This window comes from Humulus lupulus, chromosome 9, assembly GCF_963169125.1.
Source record: "Humulus lupulus chromosome 9, drHumLupu1.1, whole genome shotgun sequence".
NCBI classification, from domain to species: domain Eukaryota; kingdom Viridiplantae; phylum Streptophyta; class Magnoliopsida; order Rosales; family Cannabaceae; genus Humulus; species Humulus lupulus.
The window spans coordinates 124,110,852-124,132,795 of NC_084801.1; the positions used below are offsets into that span (position 1 = coordinate 124,110,852).

The 21,944-nt window shown below is 40.0% G+C and overlaps 1 protein-coding gene across 1 annotated transcript; it reads right to left on the reverse strand.

Moving 5' to 3' along the window:
* Positions 1 to 17,420: 17,420 nt before the first annotated feature.
* Positions 17,421 to 19,673, reverse strand: LOC133802292 (polyphenol oxidase, chloroplastic-like). Its single transcript, XM_062240571.1, has one exon. The coding sequence runs from the start codon at positions 19,644 to 19,646 to the stop codon at positions 17,838 to 17,840; it is 1,809 nt and encodes a 602-aa protein (XP_062096555.1). The 5' UTR covers positions 19,647 to 19,673; the 3' UTR covers positions 17,421 to 17,837.
* Between the last annotated feature and the right edge of the window lie 2,271 nt (positions 19,674 to 21,944).

A 21,944-nucleotide genomic window follows, 5' to 3' on the forward strand; every position in this document is an offset into this window, starting at 1 on the left:
TGCGTCAGCATTTAAGCTCGTTACAAAGTCCTCATACCACCCAGGGGGGCGACCTGCGAGATCGCATTAACTCTCATAGAGGGGAACCAGTAGGAGGTGGCAGCCATGCTCGCTTAGGGGGAGACCTGTCTGAAGTACGTAACGGCGGGAATGCCCTAAATAACCTATCTCAAGATAGGAGGGGCAATAGCCCACCAAATATGTACAATGGATCCGGAGCTGTTGAGCAGCCCCGGAATAACCAAGGAAATCAGGACAAAACCCTCGAGCGCCTGGCTCAGATGGAGGAGCTGATGAGGAAGCTCCTGTAGGAGAAAGAGAAAGATGAATATGATTCGGGGGACGAGATGGAGCTCTTCGCCCCCAGCATAGCAGGAACTGCTTACCCACCCGGTTTCCGTATGCCGCACCTGTCCAAATTCAATGGAGATGGAGATCCGTCGGATCATCTAGGGATGTTCAACACCCTGATGATGGCCCACAACATTGGCCCCGAGCTAAGGTGTCTGATATTTCCCTCCACACTGACTGGACCAGCCAGGCAGTGGTTCAAGCAAAGCAAAAGACAATCAATCAGCTCCTGAAAGACTTTCTCGGCTGACTTCAAAAGGGAATTCTGAGCATCCCAGGCTTCCCACGTCAAGGCCGATTCTCTGGCTAACGTGAGGCAGCAGCCCGACGAACCTCTGAAGGCTTACCTAAGCAGGTTCGCGAACGTCGCTACTTGGGCCAGAGACACGGATGACAGCTCCAAGCTCATGGCCTTGAAGACTGGAATCCTCGTCAGAGGGGGACTCTGGAAAGATATACAAATGAAGGGAGTTAGCTTAGTGAACGAGTTCCTAAATAGGGCCTAGGAATGGATCAACTTGGAGGAGGCCGAAGCCTCAGCTGCAGGGACCAGCCAGGTCCCTGAGCAGCCTGCTAGAGTGGGGACGGAGGTCGTGACAGCGACCCAAAACGCACACAAAATAACCAGTTCGGCGGAGGCAAAAGAAAAGGGAACAGCGAGGGCAGCCAGCACGGCCGAAAGAAGAATAAGTCTGTAGACAAGTTCAAGCCGGTCTACACGACTTATACATTGCTCACCCACTCTAGGGAGAACATCTTCCTAGCTAACTCTACTCGCCTCCCCTGGAAGAGGCCGGAGCCATTAAAACACCAAAAGGGGAAGAGAGACACCTCCAAGTTTTGTCGTTTTCACAATGACGTTGGCTACAATACTGATGATTGTAGGCATTTGAAAGAATAGATCGAGACTCTCATCAGAGCCGTCCCCTTAGCTCAGTATGTGCGGAATAGGGTTCCAGCAAGTCGACCTGCTCCAGAAGTCCCGGTCGGTCAGCCCGGGTCTCGGGTAAACCAGGACGTCCCTCCTCCAGTGATAGGAGGAGAGATATCCACAATCTCGGGAGGTTCGCATGTGGCTGGCACAAGCAGAGGTGCCCAGAAGAGGTACATAAATGAACTCAAAGCGCATAACGGAGTAGAGTTCGTTCCGGAGCAGCGTCTGCCAAAGCAGCAGCGATTGGAGAGACAGCCAATTATTTTTACTGAAGGAGATGCCAACCATGTTCAGTTCTCGCATAACGACCCTCTGGTCGTAGCATTTTAGCTCGCTAATCGGGGGGTTAGGAGGGTGCTGATCGACAATGGGAGCTCGGTGAACCTTCTATTCCGGTCCACACTGGAGAAGATGGGTCTGACTGTCGCCGAGCTGAAGGCGACCTCCATGATGCTGTATGGTTTTTCGGGAGAAGGATCAGCAACTATAGGGACGATTGAGCTGGTGATCACCCTAGGAGAAGGACCTCGAAAAGTATCCAAACTCCTCGAGTTCGTGGTCATCAACTACTCCGCTGCGTACAACACAATTTTGGGATGACCCACACTTGTAGCTTTTGAGGCCATCACTTCCGTTCGCAACCTCGTGGTGAAATTCCCTACTTCCACGGGAATATGCACATTCTGTGGCGATCATCTCGCTGCCAGGGAATGCTACAGCATTTCCATGAAGGGAAAATCGAAACCCGGGCAGCTAGCAATGGCCATCCAAAGTGGAGGAGAGGAATCTCAGGAACCTTTAGCTGATCCTGATATTGAAAAACCTCAGAGCGCCAAAGGGGAAAATATCATCTTAAGTGAGCATATTGACCCCCGAAAAGGCGAGGACAGGTCCGAGCTCCAGGATATTGAAGAGCTCAAGGAAGTAAACATCGATCCCCGGAACCCTTCACGGATGGTTAGGCTCGGGAAAAACCTCTGTAACAAGAGGAAAGCGGAGTTGATCAAGTTTCTGCGGGACAACCTGGATGTGTTTGCGTGGTCACATGAGGACATGGTGGGAATCAGTCCAAATGTCATCATGCACACCCTTCATCTGGACAAGAGCGTTTCTGCAAAGTCCCAGAAGTAGAGGCACCTTGGAACAACCCCGGCTGAGGCCTTAGAGGAAGAAGTAGCCCGGCTCAAGAGATGCAGCTTTATCCGTGAAGCCAAGTTTCCGATTTGGGTCGCCAACCCCGTGCTGGTTCCGAAGCCCAACAGGAAGTGGCGGACCTGCATCGATTTCTCCGACCTGAATAAAGCCTGCCCCAAATATTGTTTTCCCTTGCCAAGGATTGACCAATTGGTGGATGCCACAGCGGGACACGAGCTCGTGTCCTTTATGGACGCGTACTTAGGCTACAATCAGATCGCTATGAATCAAGCAGACCAGGAACACACTAGCTTCATGACCCCGACTAACGTCTATTGTTACAAGGTCATGACTTTCGGGCTGAAGAACACCTGTGCTACATACCAGAGGTTAGTAAATAGAATGTTCGCAAACCAGATCGGGAAGAACATGGAAGTGTACGTTGATGACATGCTAGTCAAGTCAAAAACTGCCGATAACCATGTTTCCGACCTGGAAGAATGCTTCAAGATACTACGGGAGTATGGCATGAGGCTTAAACCACAGAAGTGCACTTTTGGAGTCGCATCGAGAAAATTCCTGGGTTTCATCGTCAATACCCGAGGAATCAAGGCAAACCCTGACAAGATCAGATCATTGCTTGAGCTTCCCTCACCCACGACGCGCAAAGATGTCCAAGGTCTGACGGGAAGGGTGGCAGTCCTCAATCGGTATATTTCAAAATCCACCGATAAGTGCTTGCCATTCTACAACCTGCTCCGGGGAAATAAGAAGTTCGAGTGGACAGAAGAGTGCGAAAGTGCTTTCCTCAACCTAAAGGCACATCTGGCCGAGCCACCCGTATTGTCCAAACCAAAGGTAGGAGAGCCCCTTTTTCTCTACCTAGTTGTCACAGAGGATGCAGCTAGTGCTGTATTAGTCTGAGAAGAAGACAGGGTTCAGAAACCTGTCTATTACATCAGCAAGAGACTTCTCGGAGCTGAATCCCGGTACCCGTTGATGGAGAAATTGGCGTTCTGTCTTATCACGGCCTCTCGAAAGCTCAGGCCGTACTTCCATTCCCACTCAATACACGTCATGACCGACTAGCCTTTAAGGCAGGTTTGTCAAAAACCTAAAGCATCGGGACGTCTGTTAAAGTGGGCTATCAAACTCAGTCAGTTCGAGATTTTATACACCCCACGAACTGCTATAAAAAGTCAGGCCCTGGCCGATTTTGTAGCAGAGTGTACAGGATTCCGGGAGGATCCTGTAGAAGACTCACCCCAGGTCACCTCGGCCCGGGCATCGTGGAAAATCTTCGTGGATGAATCATCCAATGAGAATGGCTCCAGGGCTTGAATCATTTTGATATCCCCTGAGGGACATAGATTCCACTCGGCGCTGAGATTCGGATTCAAGGCCTCCAACAACGAGGCCGAATACGAAGTTTTACTGGCCGGGCTAAGGATAACCCAGGAGCTGAAGGCGAGCTCCATCCAGTGCTTCAGTGACTCCCAGCTCATGGTGAACCAGGTTCTGGGCGAATATCAAGCACGAGGACCCAAGATGGCTGCCTACCTAGCGAAGGTAAAAGTTGAGCTGTCCGCGTTTGGGCGAGGCTCAATCGAGCAGATACCTCGGGAGCAGAACGCTAACGCAAACGCTCTTGCCAAGCTCGCCACCTCCGGGGAGACGGAGACTTTGGGGTTAGTGCCGGTAGAATTCTTGGAGAAACCAAGTATAGAAGAAGTCAGGACGGAGGTCGAGATGATCGACGCTAAGCCGACCTAGATGACCCCCATCCTTGAGTATCTCACCGAGGGGAAGCTACCTAAAGGGCGCAATGATGCACGGCGGGTACTGTACCAGGCCCCAAGGTATACGATGGTGGATGGGATGTTGTACCGACGTGGGCACTCCCTACCTCTCCTACGATGTGTTCTTCCAAGCGAAGCAAAGGCCATCCTACAGGAGGTGCATGAGGGTTTTTGCGGAGATTACACTAGGGGGCAAAGCTTGGTCCTAAAGGTCCTGAGGCAAGGATATTACTGGCCCATTCTGTCCAAGGACTCAACCTCGTATGTCAAGAAGTGCGACAAGTGCCAGTGATTCGCCACCGTTGCCCGAGCTCCCCCGGTCAAGCTGAAGATGATATCTTCCCCATGGCCATTTGCAGTTTGGGGGATCGACTTGGTTGGCGCCCTCCCTACTGGAAAAGGCGGGGTCCGCTATGCCGTGGTGGCCATCGACTACTTTAGGAAGTGGGCTGAGGCAGAACCTTTGGCAACGATAACTTCCAAAAAAGTCCTCGACTTTGTGGTTAAGAGCATTATCTGCCGATTCGGGCTGCCCAAGAAAATCGTTTTCGACAATGGCACTCAGTTCGACAACGACCTATTCACCAAATTTTGCGAAAGGTATGGAATTGTGAAAAGTTTCTCCTCCGTGGCCTATCCTCAGGCGAATGGCCAGGTCGAGGCTGTCAACAAGACGTTAAAGGTGAGCCTTAAGAAGAGACTAGACGAAGCCAAGGGGGTCTGACCGGAATAGATCCCCCAAGTTCTATGGGCATACCGGACCTCGCATCGGACTCCTACGGGTCATACTCCTTTCTCCCTGACTTTTGGGAGTGAGGCAGTCCTCCCTGTGGAGATTAAGGTACTTTCGCATAGGGTCCAGGCATATGACCAGGATCGCAACCACGAGCTACTTTGTGCTTCCCTTGACTTGGTTGATGAAAGACGAGAAGATTCGCAACTCCAGCTCACCCATTACCAGCAGAAAATCACTCGCTATTTCAACTCAAAAGTCAAAAAAACGCGCCTTTAGCGTTGGCGACCTGGTCCTCAGGAGAGTTTTCTTAGCCGGAAAGGATCCCAAAGATGGAGTCTTGGGACCGAACCCGGAAGGGCCATATCAAGTCATCGAGGTCATTAAAGAGGGAACTTATAAATTAGCTCGACTTGATGGAGGGGCAGTCCCACGAACTTGGAACGCCATCCATTTGAAGAGATATTATCAATGACCCCCCTTAAAAGGCCTAAAAGGTCATTTTTTATGTATTAAGCAATGAGAATTAACTTTTCGTTTATGATTGTACATGTTTACAAATGTAATCTAAAAGTAACCACGAAAGATCCTTTCCTAGTTACTTGGGGGGCATATGGTGCCTGGATATAACCAGGTCGCCTTAAAGACTTAGAAGTTAATTCAAATCGATTGATTGTTGTTTTTCTTAAAAAACGCGAGATATTGATAAAGGATTAACGTGAACTAAGTCCTATCCTGGATTTAACCAGGTTGCCTTAAAACTTAGAAGTTAATTTAAATCGATTGATCGTTGTTTTTCCTAAAGAGCACGAGATATTGATAAAAATTAACGCGAACTAAGTTTTCAAACTAAGTTCCTGGATATAACCAGGTCATAAAACTTAGAAGTTAATTTAAATCGATTGATCGTTGTTTTTCCTAAAGAGCACGAGATATTGATAAAAATTAATGCGAACTAAGTTTTCAAACTAAGTTCCTGGATATAGCCAGGTCATAAAACTTAGAAGTTAATTTAAATCGATTGATCGTTGTTTTTCCTAAAGAGAACGAGATATTGATAAAAATTAACGCGAACTAAGTTTTCAAACTAAGTTCCTGGATATAACCAGGTCATAAAACTTAGAAGTTAATTTAAATCGATTGATCGTTGTTTTTCCTAAAGAGCACGAGATATTGATAAAAAATAACGCGAACTAAGTTTTCAAACTGAGTTCCTGGATATAACCAGGTCATAAAACTTAGAAGTTAATTTAAATCGATTGATCGTTGTTTTTCCTAAAGAGCACGAGATATTGATAAAAATTAACGCAAACTAAGTTTTCAAACTAAGTTCCTGGATATAACCAGGTCATAAAACTTAGAAGTTAGTTTAAATCAATCGATCGTTGTTTTTCTTGAAGAGCACAAGATATTGATAGAAATTAACACGAACTAAGTTTTTCAAAGCAGTAACATAAATGCATATAAAGGCAAAAGGAAGTAAACCATTCAAAGGTAAAAATTGATAAAACCGATTGTCTCGAGGTAAAAAAACATCATGCAAAGTTACAACAAAAAAAGAAGTGAATGATAATAAAAGAGTGGGAGCAAAATGGAAAGGCCCTAGGCTCCACCAGTCGGCCCCGTGGAGGTCGCCGTCTCGCCCTCCTGCTCGGCTACGACGGAGACTTCCCCGGTCTCAGAAGGTGCTTCTTTCTGGAGGCGGGCTTTAAACCCCTCCAGCAAGGGCTCCCAGACATCCGCTCCCAAGAAGGAGAAATCACCGTCCGAGTTGTAGACCCAGCAGTGGTAGAGCATGTCCTCCATGGCGGTGCTGGAGGCTGCCTTCTCGGCTTCCAGGGCGGCCTTGGCCTCCTCGGCCCCAGCCTTCGCAGTGTCTAGCTCTGCCCGCGCAGTGGTGAGGGCAGCTTTGGTAGCCTCGACCTCTTGAAGCTTGGGACAGGCTTCCTCCAGCTCGGCCTGCACGCCCGCCAGGGCATCCTTGGCTTCTTTTTCTTTCTGTTGGGCCGTCTGCAAGGAAGTTTGATGGGTGGCCACAACCGCCTGGTGCTCACCCCTCATATCCTCGAGCTGGGCCTTGGCCCTGGCTATGCTCCAGTGAAGGGCCAGGACGCTCTGCGAAAACAAAGAGGCAACTGCCTTAGAAAAAAAAGAGAGGAAAAACAGGGCAAGGCATGATAGTCAAAAATAAGGTTAAAGTGAGCTTACCGTTAGGTCCATGCCCAATGACGATTCCATTACGCCCACCGGGCTCCTGGTTTCGATGGCCCGCAGCTCCCTCTCGTTGAAGTGGTAGAAGTGGCTGACGGCGTAGCTCGCCGTCTCATACACCGTCCCCCGAAAGACATCTAGAATCTTCTCCAGATCCTGGGGGTCAACCGGGATGCGCACCTCGGGAGGCGTAATTGCCGAAGCCCCGGGCTCCGCCCCTGTGTCCCGGACGAAGGCCGGAGCTCGCGGAGGGGGTGGGGGCATGTTCTCCACTCCAGAAGGAGGTGCAGTTTTCTCGGCCTGGGCAGCTGAGGGCTGCTCTTTCCCCTTTGCACGGAACTTGGTTGGGGTCCTAGTGGCTTTCTTCGCCACCCGGAGCTTCTTCATTTTGGGCCCAGAGGCCCCAGCTGAGGAGTTCCCTCCAGTGAACATGGCTCACAGATTTTTTTCCCCGGGCTGAGACATCTCCTCTGGCAAAACAAAGACAACTTCAATATATCAGTAAACAGTCATGCAAAAACAAAAACAAAGGGGAAAAAAGAGAAACTCAAGTATATGTATATATACTAATGGGAATCCTACCCCCCGAGCTAGAAGAGGAATCTATGGTCACGACCATCGGCCCCGGAGCTTCCGCGGGGGAATCTAAGACAATTACATCTCGAGTTGGCGCGGGTTCTGGATTCGAGGCTGTCTCATGACTAGACTCTTTTACGTATTTCCTAAGACCCGGAGCTACAACACCCTCCCGGAGTGATGGCCATGAACGAAGGTTAGTCCCATACTCCTCGAATAGGACCGACCTAAAAGCTAGGGTGTTGTCTACAACTATGGTACCCCTAGGGCGGCTACTTTCATATTCCAACACGAGCTGGTCGACGCATTGGAGCAGGGTTTCATCGAAGTCTGGGTCACTTCGATGGTGTTGGACGAGCTGTTTGGGATTGAACCTAGCTAGCCGGGGGTCTGCAGTGGCCCTATCTAAGTTCCTAAACATATATGGGTTATCTTGGCTGGAGGGACCTGCAGCTGCTCCGGACCGGATCCTCTCCTCGTCCGTTCTTTGGGCGACCTCCAGCGCCCGCTTCCTCGTCCTCACGAGGGGCACCTCGTCCTCCTCATCCTCATCCCCCACAGCCTCCTCCACGATGATAGGCCTCATATCGCGAGCTGGGGGAGGCACCCGGGGCCTCCTCAAGTTTAGATTCTGGCCCGGGGAGATCAGCTTGCAGGCCAGCATCATCTCGTCTGTCACGAGCTGGCGATAGTCCTTTTCACTGGGGGCAAGCCGCCAGTGTCTCGTACTGGCTCCCGAGGATCACAGACTTCTCTGTCCTCGCGAAGATGGCTGCAGAATTAATCTAAGTCAGAAATCGATACAGGAGGAGCTAACCGATACTTAACTTACGAGCTAAGGTTGAAAGGCACTTACGAGGACGGTTGAAGTAGTGCAGCTCGCAGTTTCGGAACCCCGTCGACATAAAGAATTGGTCTTTGAAGTCGTTGGGGTGGCTGGGCAGATCGATGACTGCAGCCGTGTTGGGGAACCGGGTTAAGTAATATAACCCGTCGCCTCGCCCCCGCTGCTCCGGGCTGGCCTTGAGGCAGAAGAAATACAGAATGTCTGCAGGAGTGGGGACCTCCCACTCCTGTTTCAAGAACAAGTATCTTAACCCCGCCAACAAACGGTGAGAGTTGGGGGGGAGCTGGAATGGGGCCAAACTCACGTAGTTGAGGAAGTCGGCGAAGTACTGGTCCAGCGGGAGGAAAGCCCCCGCCTTGAAATGTTCGTTGCTCCAGGCCGAGAACACCTCATCAAGCGGTGCGCAGTTCCACTCGCCTTCTAGGGGAGGTCGGGCAATCATGGATCCTCTCCCCAGCTCGATGTTATGGGAGAGGAATATTTTGTTTACCCTCGCCTGGTCAGTGATCTTCAAGACGATCTTCTCCGCCTCGAAGAACACGTCGGGGGCCACCTCGAGCTCCCGTTCCACTGCTGGCCCGAAGTTGGGAATCGAGGATTCAGCCATCACCTCCTTTCCCTTGTCTTGTTGAGAGGCCGAGCTGCCAGCGGTCCTCTTTGGAGCGTTCTTCTTGGGTGCCATCTGGTCGCCTAGCGAACAAAAGAAAAGATTTCAAAAAAGGCGACCTAAGCATAAGGAAGAATCAAAAGGAGTGTTCTTTGGACGAGCTGAGGTAAGCCCAGCCGGTGGAGAGTGAGACCACGCGGCTCTATGAACACGTGCCTGTGCTCCCAACAGATCCCCGATTACTCGGAATTCGTGTGTCAGGATAGAAATTTTCCTTGGAAGGAAAGTTTCAGTAGGCGAGAGGTGCAAAACCGCCTGTGAAGCGTGTCCCCTAAGCTACCCGGTTTTGCACCCAAAATACTGAATACTTTAAACCAGCATACCAAAAATCCTACCCAGAAATTTTCCTCAGAAAATGCATCCTATAAACCGTGCTCCTAAATGGTTTTCTACTACAAACGATACCCTAACCTAAAAGGCTTTCACCCTTCATGCCCACAAAAACCAACAAAACCTTGCATGCGACTACAGTAAATATTTACCTAAGCTACAGTGAAAAGTAATTTCAAAACATGCACAGTCAGGAGACTTACAGAGTGTTTTTGTTGAGAAGAGGATGAAGGGATCGCCTGGGTTGGGGCTTCGTCGGAGTAGCTGATTCCAAAGCTTCAAGGGAGCCCTTACACCTGAACTTCTTGAGTGCTGGGGGTGGCAGCCGGAAAGAAGAGGGTTTTTCTTTTGAAAATGAAGAGAGAAGAAGAAGAAAATTTTTGAAAAATTTCAAATGAACGGGTGGCCCATGCGTAAGGTGGCCACCCCTTTTATATACGTGAAAGGCCACGTGAGGAGGGCCGTTGGATTGCCCTGATGTGGGATCCAAGGCTCTCCACTCGAAAGACGAAACGACGGCTGAGTATAGGCTAGGCCATTTAATGCGGTTCTCGGAAGACGTACCGTCACTAACCATGATGTTCCATGTATTCGGCGCCTGCGTGAAATGTGGAATATGAATAGTTCATGGGGAGCCTAAAAGCCCTTACTGTGGCCCTATGCAACGTCGTGTACCACGAGCAGGGGCTTGGGGGGAAAATGTACGCCCTGATTTTACCACGGGCTGTTAGCGAGCTGAGATACGGCCTAATCATGTCTACCGCGTGGACATCCCCAAGACCAGAGCTGCCATCGAAAGATCCTACCTCCTGAGCTCGAGGTAACCTAAGTGTAACAAAATATAAATATTACGGAGGTTTACCCACCAAAAACGTTTTGAAACCAACTACCCATAAATCTAACAATAATTATCTTTCGAGGGGGCTTCATAGCCAGAGGGTACTGAGGTGGTTAGTGGTGTGCATCCGACCCTTAGGTCGCTGGTGTTGGCTAGCAAGGAGAGAGAACGAGAGAAAATGATGAAGGAATAAGAAATATTAGGGAAGAAAAGGATTTCTAGGGTCTAATATATTAGCGATAATCAACAATGACAAATGTTGTCACTAGATGTCTATAAGTTGTCGGTATAGATTCATTTAAAAGTTACGACCATCTCTAATGCAAAAAGTAAACAATGTGCTAAGTTTGACACAAAAAATGAGTCAATGCTATATTTGACTCAATATTTGTAATTGTACTTCAATGCATAAGATGAAAAATAACTAAATTAATCATTTCTATAAAAAAAAAATGAATAAAAAAAGTCATATAATTAGTCATTAATTGTTAATTAATAAATTATAATAATATGTGGCAATATAATAATTAAAAAAGTTACATTTATTGTTGTATCAAATTTAACACATGCTATATATCTTGTCCATGTGACAAATTTAACACATTTTTTTAGAACATTATTAAAGTTATATTTTTGTTAAAATGTGCTAAATATAACAATTCATCGTATTTTTGTCACTTCATTATAGATGATTAAGCTTGCGAGAATATTTCCTACCTTTCCAAAAACCATAAAAAAATGTCGTTGCTGTAATCTTTTTTAGTGTAACATATTCTGATGTGTCAAGATTAGAGCCGATCTTGTCACTTATTAATCTTCTTGATCTTGTTTTTAGTTATTTACACACAATGTTAGAGAAAAAAACTACTTAAACCCTAGTAAGTAGTAAATGTTGAAAAAATGTATTACTGTCATATAATTGTAGAAAAAAAATTATGTTTTTTTATTATTTGGTAGAAATATTGTTTTAGTATTACTTCAATCATTCATTGTTATTTTTTTATAATTAATTTGAAAATTCAGCATGTAAGTGCATTATTGAAAATCATTCATTGTTATTACTGTGGCATGTAAGTGTGTCTAAAGAAGGCCCCAGGGTACTGCATTAGTGCATTATTGTACTACGATATAGGTTGTGTACGACTGAAATATTAGTACTACTTAAGGGATAAAATTGGCATCACACAATTAAACTCTATAATCTCTTTGTCTATATACATACATATATATATATATATATATGTAGCTGCCCTTAAATGCTAGGAAACACTCAATCTGATGTTTAAAGTTGAAATTATCTCGTAGAGATATTTATGGACCTAATTTTATTTTATGTAGTGTTAAACTCATCTCTATTAATTTCTTCTAGTTTGAAGCAATTTCAATTATCATCGAAAATAGATGGAGCCTCGTCGGATTCATATATCAGTCCAAAGAAATCACCTTCAAATTCGACTCAAGCATCAACAATCTAAAATCAGAGTTATACCATCTGAAACCCCTCGCAACAGATATTAACATATATTTATGGAGCTCATACATATTGATACTGATGGAACGAAACCAAGTAAGTATCCCAACCACTATATATCACCACTTGATTGCCCAAATTAATTAAAGTAGAGATTGCCTCCACAGTCCACTGAGGATATCTACATTTATATTATTTGCACTTGTCTAATTCATTATGTGTACCTGTTTGTTAAAGATAAAAAAAATAATTAAATTTTTTGAAAAATGTAGTTCTTTATTTGAAGAAAAAAATTGTGGAGTAGTTATCTTATTTTTTTTTCTCTTGTTTTCTTTTTTAATTTTATGATGAGAACTTTCACTCTATATACAAGTGTAATTATTTAAGTTTTTCAGGATTCTAGACAATAAAAAAAAGTTCTAAATTTTCAAATTAATTATAAAAAGAATAACAATTAATTTTAGGGGTATGATTGGATATATATATATATATAATCAAGTTTAGAGTACTAGTAAAACAGATGTTTTTTTTTTCCAATAATAAAAGTTAAGTTTATCGTTTGGGATTTCCAAAATCACAGTATATAAAGCCATATTTTATTATCTTGACCTAATGCTAAGCTCCATGTACCTATTGATATTTAATTTTTATAATTATTTCTTCTTTTTTGAAAAGATTTATAATTAATTCTTGGCTAGTAATAATATCTTTATCTGTTTAATTTATCCAATATTTGAACCTTGCACATGCGTTCTCACAGTGGTGGGTGCACCAACTTTTTTAATCGACGGAAAAAAAATAAGTAATATTTTCTAAACTTGACAAAAGCTCAAATAAAGATTATATATATTACTTATATAATTATATTTGGCATACCCATGATAAGGAAAAAAAATATTAATATTATATTGGTGTTATTTGGTAGCAATTAAAAAATAAGTTTTTTATTAAATGTTGAAAATAATTTTTTTTTAAATAGTTTTCAATTTTTCATTTTTTTTTATTTTCTCATTTTTAAATCAACACATTATATTGTTAAATAAAAAATAAAAATAAAAATTATCAAACGCGTTTATTATTATTTTTTTTTTAAAAAAAAAAATAGTTAGCAAACATATTTTTATTTTTTGAAAATAAAGAAACAAAAATAAAATAATATTTTTATTTTTGTGTTTAAAAAATTCAAAAACAAAATTTTTACCAAATGAGCCCATTATTATGTAGAGATAAATTTTTCTAGCAGATTTTTTATTTATTTTTTTGCAATATACATAACATGTTACATAAGTAAAGAGTAGAAAAACATTATTCAAAAAAGAAAAAAAAATAGAAGAGTTCAAATATTATTTCGAAGTAAAGTTATACCTTAACTTAATTCAAATTATACTCTTTTTGCTTAAATTTTATATTACCAATCCTTTATTATTATTATTTTTTTCTTGAGTCCACAAAGTGCCCTTTTTTCTTTTTCCCAACGAAATAAATAAATAAAAAGCTCGTGAAAAGTACAGGATCTTGACTTTTGGGGAGTAGTTAATTTCTTTTGTATCTGCCGTTCAGAGTGAGTGGATTCCACTATAAAATATTATCTACAATTATTTTTTGAAAAAAAACAGAAATAATGTTATCTACGATATTATTAGACCATTATTATGGATGTATGTAATAAATTGCAAATCTTTTAATAGATAAACATCACACTTCTTTCAAATCGATTTTCATTCAATAGATTCACAAACTGGCAATCGCATCCTTTTCAGAAAAATATATACATAAATATACAAAATATATGTAGGGTATAAAAAAAACATACTTGTGAATAAAAATTGTGACTAAAAATATATTACCATATATTTATTGTCATTAAAATATTTTTGACTAAAATATATTTAATCACAAAAAGAATTTTTTTTTGTGATTAAGTATATTTTAGTCGCAACAAATAATTTAGATTTATATATATCTAGTTACAACAAATTTTTATTTTTTACTCATAAGTAATTTTTTTTTAACTAAAAAAAAATTTGTTAGGACTAAAAAGTTTTCACTAAAATGTAATTTTTTCTATAGGAATAAATAAATATATATATATATATATTGGAGAATTCTTTTATAGGGCTTCACTTTAAGCTCTATCGGTAGGGCTCTCAGTGTTTACAACCCGTGAACAGTTTTTGGCGCGATTTTTTTTTATGACCGTGTATATTGTAGCTATTTAGAGCATCCTGCAAATTTTCAGAAAATTCCGAATAGTTTACAGTACCGAAAACTAGGTTCAAACATGTTCTTGCATGTGTGACTAATTTTTTTTATGCGCGTGGAAAACAACATGTTTGAACCTAGTTTTCGGTACTGTAAACTATTCGAAATTTTCTAAAAATTTGCAGGATGCTCTAAATAGCTACAATATACACGGTCATAAAAAAGTCGCGCCGAAAACTGTTCACAGGTCGAGAAACACTAAGAGCCCTACCGATAGGTCTTAAAGTGAAGCCCCTATATATATAAGGGCAACAACAAAGGTGCCATCCCTAGCACTAAATTAATCACTACAAGAAATGTCAATATTAGGGGCAAATGCATTAGAGGCGGATTTGAATCCGCCTCTAATAAGAGGGTTATTAGTGGTGGACCCAGCAGTCGATTGCAAATATATATTTTTTTTTAATTTTTTTTATTTAAAAAAAGCATTAGCGGCGAACAAAAAAATATTAGCAGCGGACAGAAGAAAAGTGCAGGAATTTTCCTGGGCATTCATTTGAATAGGTATTAATGGCAGAGATTTTCTGAGTGCATGATTTTAAAATTTTTGAAATTGTTGTATTAAACTGTTATGCTGCCAAGTTTTTAATGAAATTTAATTAAGTAAATTAGTTTTATTTATTTTTTTATTATATGTTATGTCAACATAAAGATAAATTTAAATTGTAATTAATATTATATAATTAGATTTAATTTGTATTTTTATAATTAATTGAAAATTATTAAACAAATATATTAGTAGTTAATTAGAAATTACTTTATTTTTTAAGTTTTGATTTATTTTCTCTGTCATTAAATAAATAATTAAAAAAAATTAGTGTAAGTTTTTATAATAATTTGATTAACTTATTATATAATTTTATAATTATTTAAGTTAAGTGATTACTAATTTAATTTTAAAATTTATCAGTAATTATCAAATTAATAAGTTTAAAACATAATTAATAAAATAATGAATAAAAAAGATTAATAAAATTTATGTAATTATTAAAAAAAATTAGTCTAAAATTTAAATAATAATTAATTTGTAAAATAATAATAATAATAATAATTATTTGTTACACCCAGATTTTGAGATAAGAGGTTATGACCTCGAAAACTGGGCTCGTCAGGTGTGAGCTCGAAATGTATGAAAACATCATATGGTCCAGCTGTAAAACCTCTGAAGTAAAATAACGACCTCGAGGATGTGTAACCTCAAATATTCTCTAAGCTCATGATGGGCAATGGCATGACACTTGAATATATGTTTCATCAATTGCCTTCAGGCAGGATAGCCCGAGCTTGGGAAGTGCAAGCTCGGGTGTGACAGCCTCGTTAGTACCTACCTATCCCGAGTGTGAAATTGGGTAACAAGTTCGTGATTGACCCATAAGTCTTGACAGACTCAATGTCGATGGCTGATCTCAAAGACTTGATGAATCACCTGGGATAGCCCATTGCGTGTAAACATGTTTATTGTTGTGTAATCCTAATATTTAAGGGATATCATTTAATATGTTATCCGTTCCCGATCTTCATGGAACGTTTCCGTGTATATAGGAGATAATGCATTTAATATCATTATTTCAATTGATTTACAGAATATCTTCTCGAAATATGTGGGAAATGATTTCTGCGACCTTCTCTATAAATAGAGAAGGAATCACTACTAGTAAGGGACCAATTTCTGATTTCTTGAGAGAAAACTCTGGGTAATTCATCTCTGAAGAATTTACAGAAAACTCCCAAGTATTAATAATATAGACTCGTGGACTAGGCAGATTAACTCCTGAACCACGTAAAAATCCTCTTGTTTTTCTTCATCATTCATTCACATCATTGTTTAATTGCTCTATAATTTAAGTTGACGAAAAATGTTGTCAACATTATTATTATTATTATTATTACAAATTAAAAAATATTCTGAATAAATAATTAATTAAAATAAATAATAAATTATTTTAAGAAAAATTATTAATATGTTTATTAAATAACATTATCTAATATTTAATTGTTTTAAATTATTTTAATGTTTAATTTTATGATTTTATTTAATAAATGGTTTAAAAAATAATAATTATTATTTAAATAAATAATAAATTAGTTTAAGAAAAATTGTTAATTTGTTTATTAAATAACATTATCTAATATTTAATTGTTTTAAATTAGTTGAATATAAAAATTGATAATTATATTTGATAAAAGTTTAAAAAGTTAATAATATTTAATAAATTAGTATAAGAAAAATTATTATTTTGTTTATTAAATAATAACGTCCTTGCAGGATCTCAGACGTTACATCCTAGGCATCATGAATGTGGGGACTCGTTTGGATCATCTTTGCATTAGTCTCCACATGCTTATTACCTTTCACCACCAGTACCACAGTTTGCTTCACCACCATTGCCGCGTCCTAACATTGGTGAAGATATTTACCTAAATGTTAATGAATATTTCTCTCCTGGTTGTTGGCCCGATCCAAACAATAATAATTAATTTGCATTTTTTAATTAAATTAAGACAATTGATATTTTATTATGTTAACTTTAATTATATTTAAATAATTATTATAATTTCTTTATTTATTATTAAATAAATTCAAATGAATTATTATATTTTAATTTTTAAAAAAATTATTAATTAAATACTGGCAGATTCATAGGGGCAGGATCCACTAGTATTAAATGAGTCAAATGTGTTGTTGACTACTTTGTACAACGGCAGAGTCCGCTCCTAATAATCCACCGGTATTAATATATTACTAGCAGAGTGTCAGTCCGCCGGTAATTACCATAATTACTGACCAACTATTGCCGACGGGTTCTAGTATTATTAATAACCTATTTTGTTGTAGTGAATTCTGATTATTATGCTGTGCATGAACACTCAATATTATTGTGTAGTATGTGTATAGGCGGTTAATGATTATTAATAATATATAGAAGAGGAAGAAAAAATATATGTATAAATAAGAGAAATCCAAACTTGGGATTCAAACCATAAATTAGACAAAAGCATAGGTACGTACGTAGCATCATTTGCTCACTTTATATATTACTCTAAAAAGTTTTTAAAATCGTTAAAAACATTACTTCTTCTTATTATTATTTCTTTTAATTATATATAACAATTACTACGTAGGTAATTAAGTAACGAGAATAACTAAATTTCAAAGTTTGCTAGAACAAAGAAAACAAAATTTCAATGAGTTATCTTATTGAGTAAGGCATAATATTTTTAGCTATTATGCTTGGTTATTTTAACAAAAGAAAACACTCGTTCATATGTTATAAATAAACAAAACATTATATAATAATGATGAGAAATATCAAGTTGGCAAAAGGCATATATGAGTCCAACAAACCCTAAAAAGTGCCCAAAGCCCACCCAAGGAAAGAACATAATAATCTTTCCCTAAAGCTTATTATTATTTATGGTTTACAGATTAAACCCCACTAAAAGAAGAAAAAAAAATACCATCACCATTCTCCACCACAACTCATCATCATCACTGAGTGGAATAATGCAATCCCAAACACACATAGCCATGAAAACTAGTTTTCGTAGATTATATATATGGTATATGCTTTATTTTATTTTATTTTTTTCTCCAGGACGAGTACATTACGAAATAACTTTATTTAGGTTTTGAAACGGACTATCTTACCTTCACCATATCATATTTGCGTTCTCTCGTACTCATTAAGTAACGAGATCAATCCTAATCCCACCAATAGTGACAAGCTCGTTACTTTTTGGGACCAAGGTAATCAAAACATTATCATCATCTTCAGCTCCAACATCCTCCAACAACTCAGTTATCCCAAGCTTCAAACTAGTGTTGGTCTTGTCAGTGCTCTTGGTATTGTGGGGAACGCTCACAAAGCTGCCGGCGAACTCTGACTTGTCAGGCCCGCTCGTGGAGTCCTGATCCTCATCGTTCACGTAGACATCAAACTTCACAGGCTGATTTCGGTTATAATTTATCTCCGAAATCACCAAAACCTCGTCCTGTTCCTCCTTCTCCTTCGTGCTCCTCCCAGTCTTAGGCCTAGCCACCGACACCGTCACCGACTTGTTCAACGTTATCGGAAAAGAACTCAACGGCGTCAGCTTCGTCGACGACTCATCAGCAGCCATGGCGGAACCAATACCGCCACCGAACAACGCGTCCGCCACTTTCTTTGACTTTGACTTTAACTTTGACTTCAACTTGCCACGAGGCTTTGGTTTTGTCTTCAACCAAGGGAGCTCCACATCTTGGTAAATGTAGCCTAGCTTTTTGCTTTCGAGCGAGTCCTTGACGTTGACTCGGACGAGTTGGGCGTTCTCATCGTAGAACAAGAACGTGGTGTTGAGCCAGTCCGGGTCGGTGATATCTTTCCTCCTCTTACCTGGTAGGGTTTTCCAGATATTCCACATTCGGTCAACGTTGGCGTGGTGACAGTAAAACAAGGGGTCTCGTCCAGCCGAGTAGAAATTGCCCATGTTCTCGAAATTCGTCTGTGTCTCGTCCCCACTCCAAAGGTGGATCGGGCCATGTGGGATGTTCTCGATCGAACCGGGAGAGTTCTCGGGCTGTTCCCCGGCACGAAAGTCACCACCAAAGAAAAGCTCAGTGTTCGTCGCATTACTCACCATCGACCTGTACATCACATTGAGATTAGTACTGATCTGTTGTTTGTCCGGAACAGTCGTCGGAGTCAAGATATCGTCTATATTATAGTCAAGATCAACGAGCTTCGGTGGCTGGTTTTTCGAACTTCTGAACTTATCGTAAAGAACTGAGTTAGGGTTTGTAAACATGACCGGCATCTGCATTCCTGGTGGGTTATCCCAGTTCCAGTAGGGAATAGCGAAAGTTGGGTCATTGATAAGCTTCCCAAGAATCTTCTCATAAAAGTACAAGTACCAACGGTGAAAGGGGAAGAAGAGCCAAGAGTTATGAATCTGAAGCTCAACACCGGGGAACCCGTTCTGATCATAAGCGCCGTTACAGTAAGCACAGTGAACATCGGCTTGTTGAGAGAAGCTTCGTGGATCAGTGTCCGGCAAAGCTTTCATGAGCTCAAGAGCTTTGTTGTACTTAGCTATGAACTCCTTATCAGCCTTATGAGCCGCCGGCCGAACCCTCAGTCGAGTCACCGGCGGTGGCTTGAAATCTATTATCTTTGGCGAGTTTGGAGGGCAGCAGTTGGTGGGGAGCGAGCCCTCCGGCAAGTCCGCCGCACCGCATTGTGACAGGTCCGGCGCCAATACCGGGGCGGAAAAGGCGAACGGGTCGTAGGCTAATCCTGCGGCCCCGTACAGCCCGCCAAGGCCGAGGAGGACGTTTCGCCGGTCGAACTTATTGGAGCTAGTTTGGTCACTACCATCGAAAGTGGCTTTGCATGAGAGTGGTTTGTTCTTAGCTACGTAGCGGTGTTTAGTGGCGGAGCTGTTTCGAAAGGGAGAGAAATCGGTGGTGGTGGTGGTGATAGAGAGTGGGGAAGTGAGTGGAAGAGAAGCCATTGATGTTTGGGACGAGGATATATTGGAGCGTTAGTGCTTTCTTATATAGTCAAATTTCTTGGTACGAGAAGCTATGGCTATTGGTTAGTGGTACCGATATGATGTTGAAATATTTAATTCCCCTTTTATTTTAAAATATGTAACATGACATAAATAGAAAAGTAAAGAGAATTATCATAGGAGGGGCCAAAAGGTTTGAATTTTTTGAAAAAGAAAAAGTGCTAAATACATAAAAAAAAAATTAAGAAAACTAGATAAAAACTATATTTTAATAAAATAAAAAATCGGTAACAAGGCCACTCTTTATACAAGTATTTCCGTCTCATGCATATAAAGGCAGTTTTTCTTTTACAGATAACTCAATCAAGAGAAGGGAACTATTTAAGTTGGACTCATGATTAAACTATAAAGTTTTTTCGTAAAAAAATATAATATATAACATAATAATACATGAAAAAGACAAGGGACATTACTAATTTGGATCAGATTATTTCTTTTATTTGGGTAAATGGCCCAATACAAGGAAACCACCTGATCTAAACTGCACTCGTCTTTGAACAAGAAAATCTTTAATTAAAAAGAATAATATAAATATCAAATAAAAAATATATAATCTTTAACATAAAACTTTGTACAATTAAATATTTTACGAATATTCTTATTTTTATTTTTATGCGGGGACAGAGTATCCTTATTTTAATGTGTATATGTAATATCTCAAATAAAAAATGCAATCTATGCGTCACGGACTATGTGTTTTATATTACTTTAATTTAAATAAATTGGCATATCCGTCGGCATGCGTCCTCCTAATAAACATTATTCTTTGTAAATTTTTTAATGGAGTAATTAAAATAAAAACATTGAGATTAATCATTATTAATCACGTGTTGATTAAAGGTAACTTTTGTTATTAATTGTAACACGGTTATAAGTAATAATGGATGTATTTATAAGAGAGAATGAGATAGAGTGGCGTTTCTTTTAATACGACTTCTTTTTTAATAGATTAAATTAAGGGCATGGAAGTGAAAACTTTAATAGATTGATCCCTAGTCATTGTATGTTATTATGTATAAACATGAGCATTATCACATGCACAACATATAACAAATTATTAGTTAATAACAAATATAACTATTTGTACATACATTTGAATAAAATGTATATGACTTTTAAAATAACAATTAAGTATGTCCAATAAAATATGAGAAAATTGTGAGAATGACCTCTTTTTTTAACTGATTTTGTATTTTAACCAACTTTTGATAATTTTTTGTAAAATTACATGTCTCTAAAAAATCGATCAGTTGTCTAAATTTTTCGACTAGTTGTCTAAAATTTTCGACTAGCTGCCTAAATTGTCAGAGTTCATTTTGCAAATAATTATCAATACTAGGCTAGAGTGCAGTATAACTTTAAAGCATACGTCATTTTCCCAAGGGACCCATAAAATATAAAGACAGAAAATTACTTGTTTATTTAAAATAAAGAAAAATAACAATAGTTAAAAGCAAAAAGTTAAATTAGATTTATTAAAGAAAGAAAAATAGAAAGTGTGCATCATTCTACTTTTGCTCTCACTTCGAAGAGCCTCCCTTTAGGGTTTGAGCGATACAGCTTTGATTCACCATGGATGAAATTCTTCAGTGCACAAAGAGCCTTACGTTCACTGATGATGAGGGTGAGTGGGATCTCGGTGATGAAAGTTCTGTAGAAGCTATGAAGCTCATTCTTGTGGGGGTAATTCTATACAAAAATTAATTGTTCTCGTTTTTCTTGAAGATAATGGGTTGCTAAGATTAAAGAAAAATAAAAGGAATGAGCTATTTCTTCTATTTTCTTTTTAGAATGATAACTTCTAAGTGTTAGTGCTTAACAAGATGCCACAGTATACTCGAACTCGAATTGTGCATGCGGTCACTACTACAAAAAAGGGCAATTGTGTCAGTCAAACGCGTCAGTCAACGCAGTTGACTGACGATGTTGACCAAGAATGATCATTTGTCGCAATTGGGTACTGCCACAAATGAAGGGGCAATTGTGTCATAACGTACACTGACAGTATTTAATGAGGCTGTTTGTGTCAGTGGCCCACTAACGCAAATGGGCCGTTAAAAGCGTCAGTGGCCCCGGGGCACTAACGCAAACAACCATTTTCCTAAATAAATGCCCTTCGTCCCCAACAGACCCCATTTTACCTAAAGTTTCATAAACGAAAAAGTAAGATACCAGCGGCGCCCCCTTCGACTTTTGCTCTATTTGGTACGTTTTTATCTATTTCTTTTCAATTTTAAT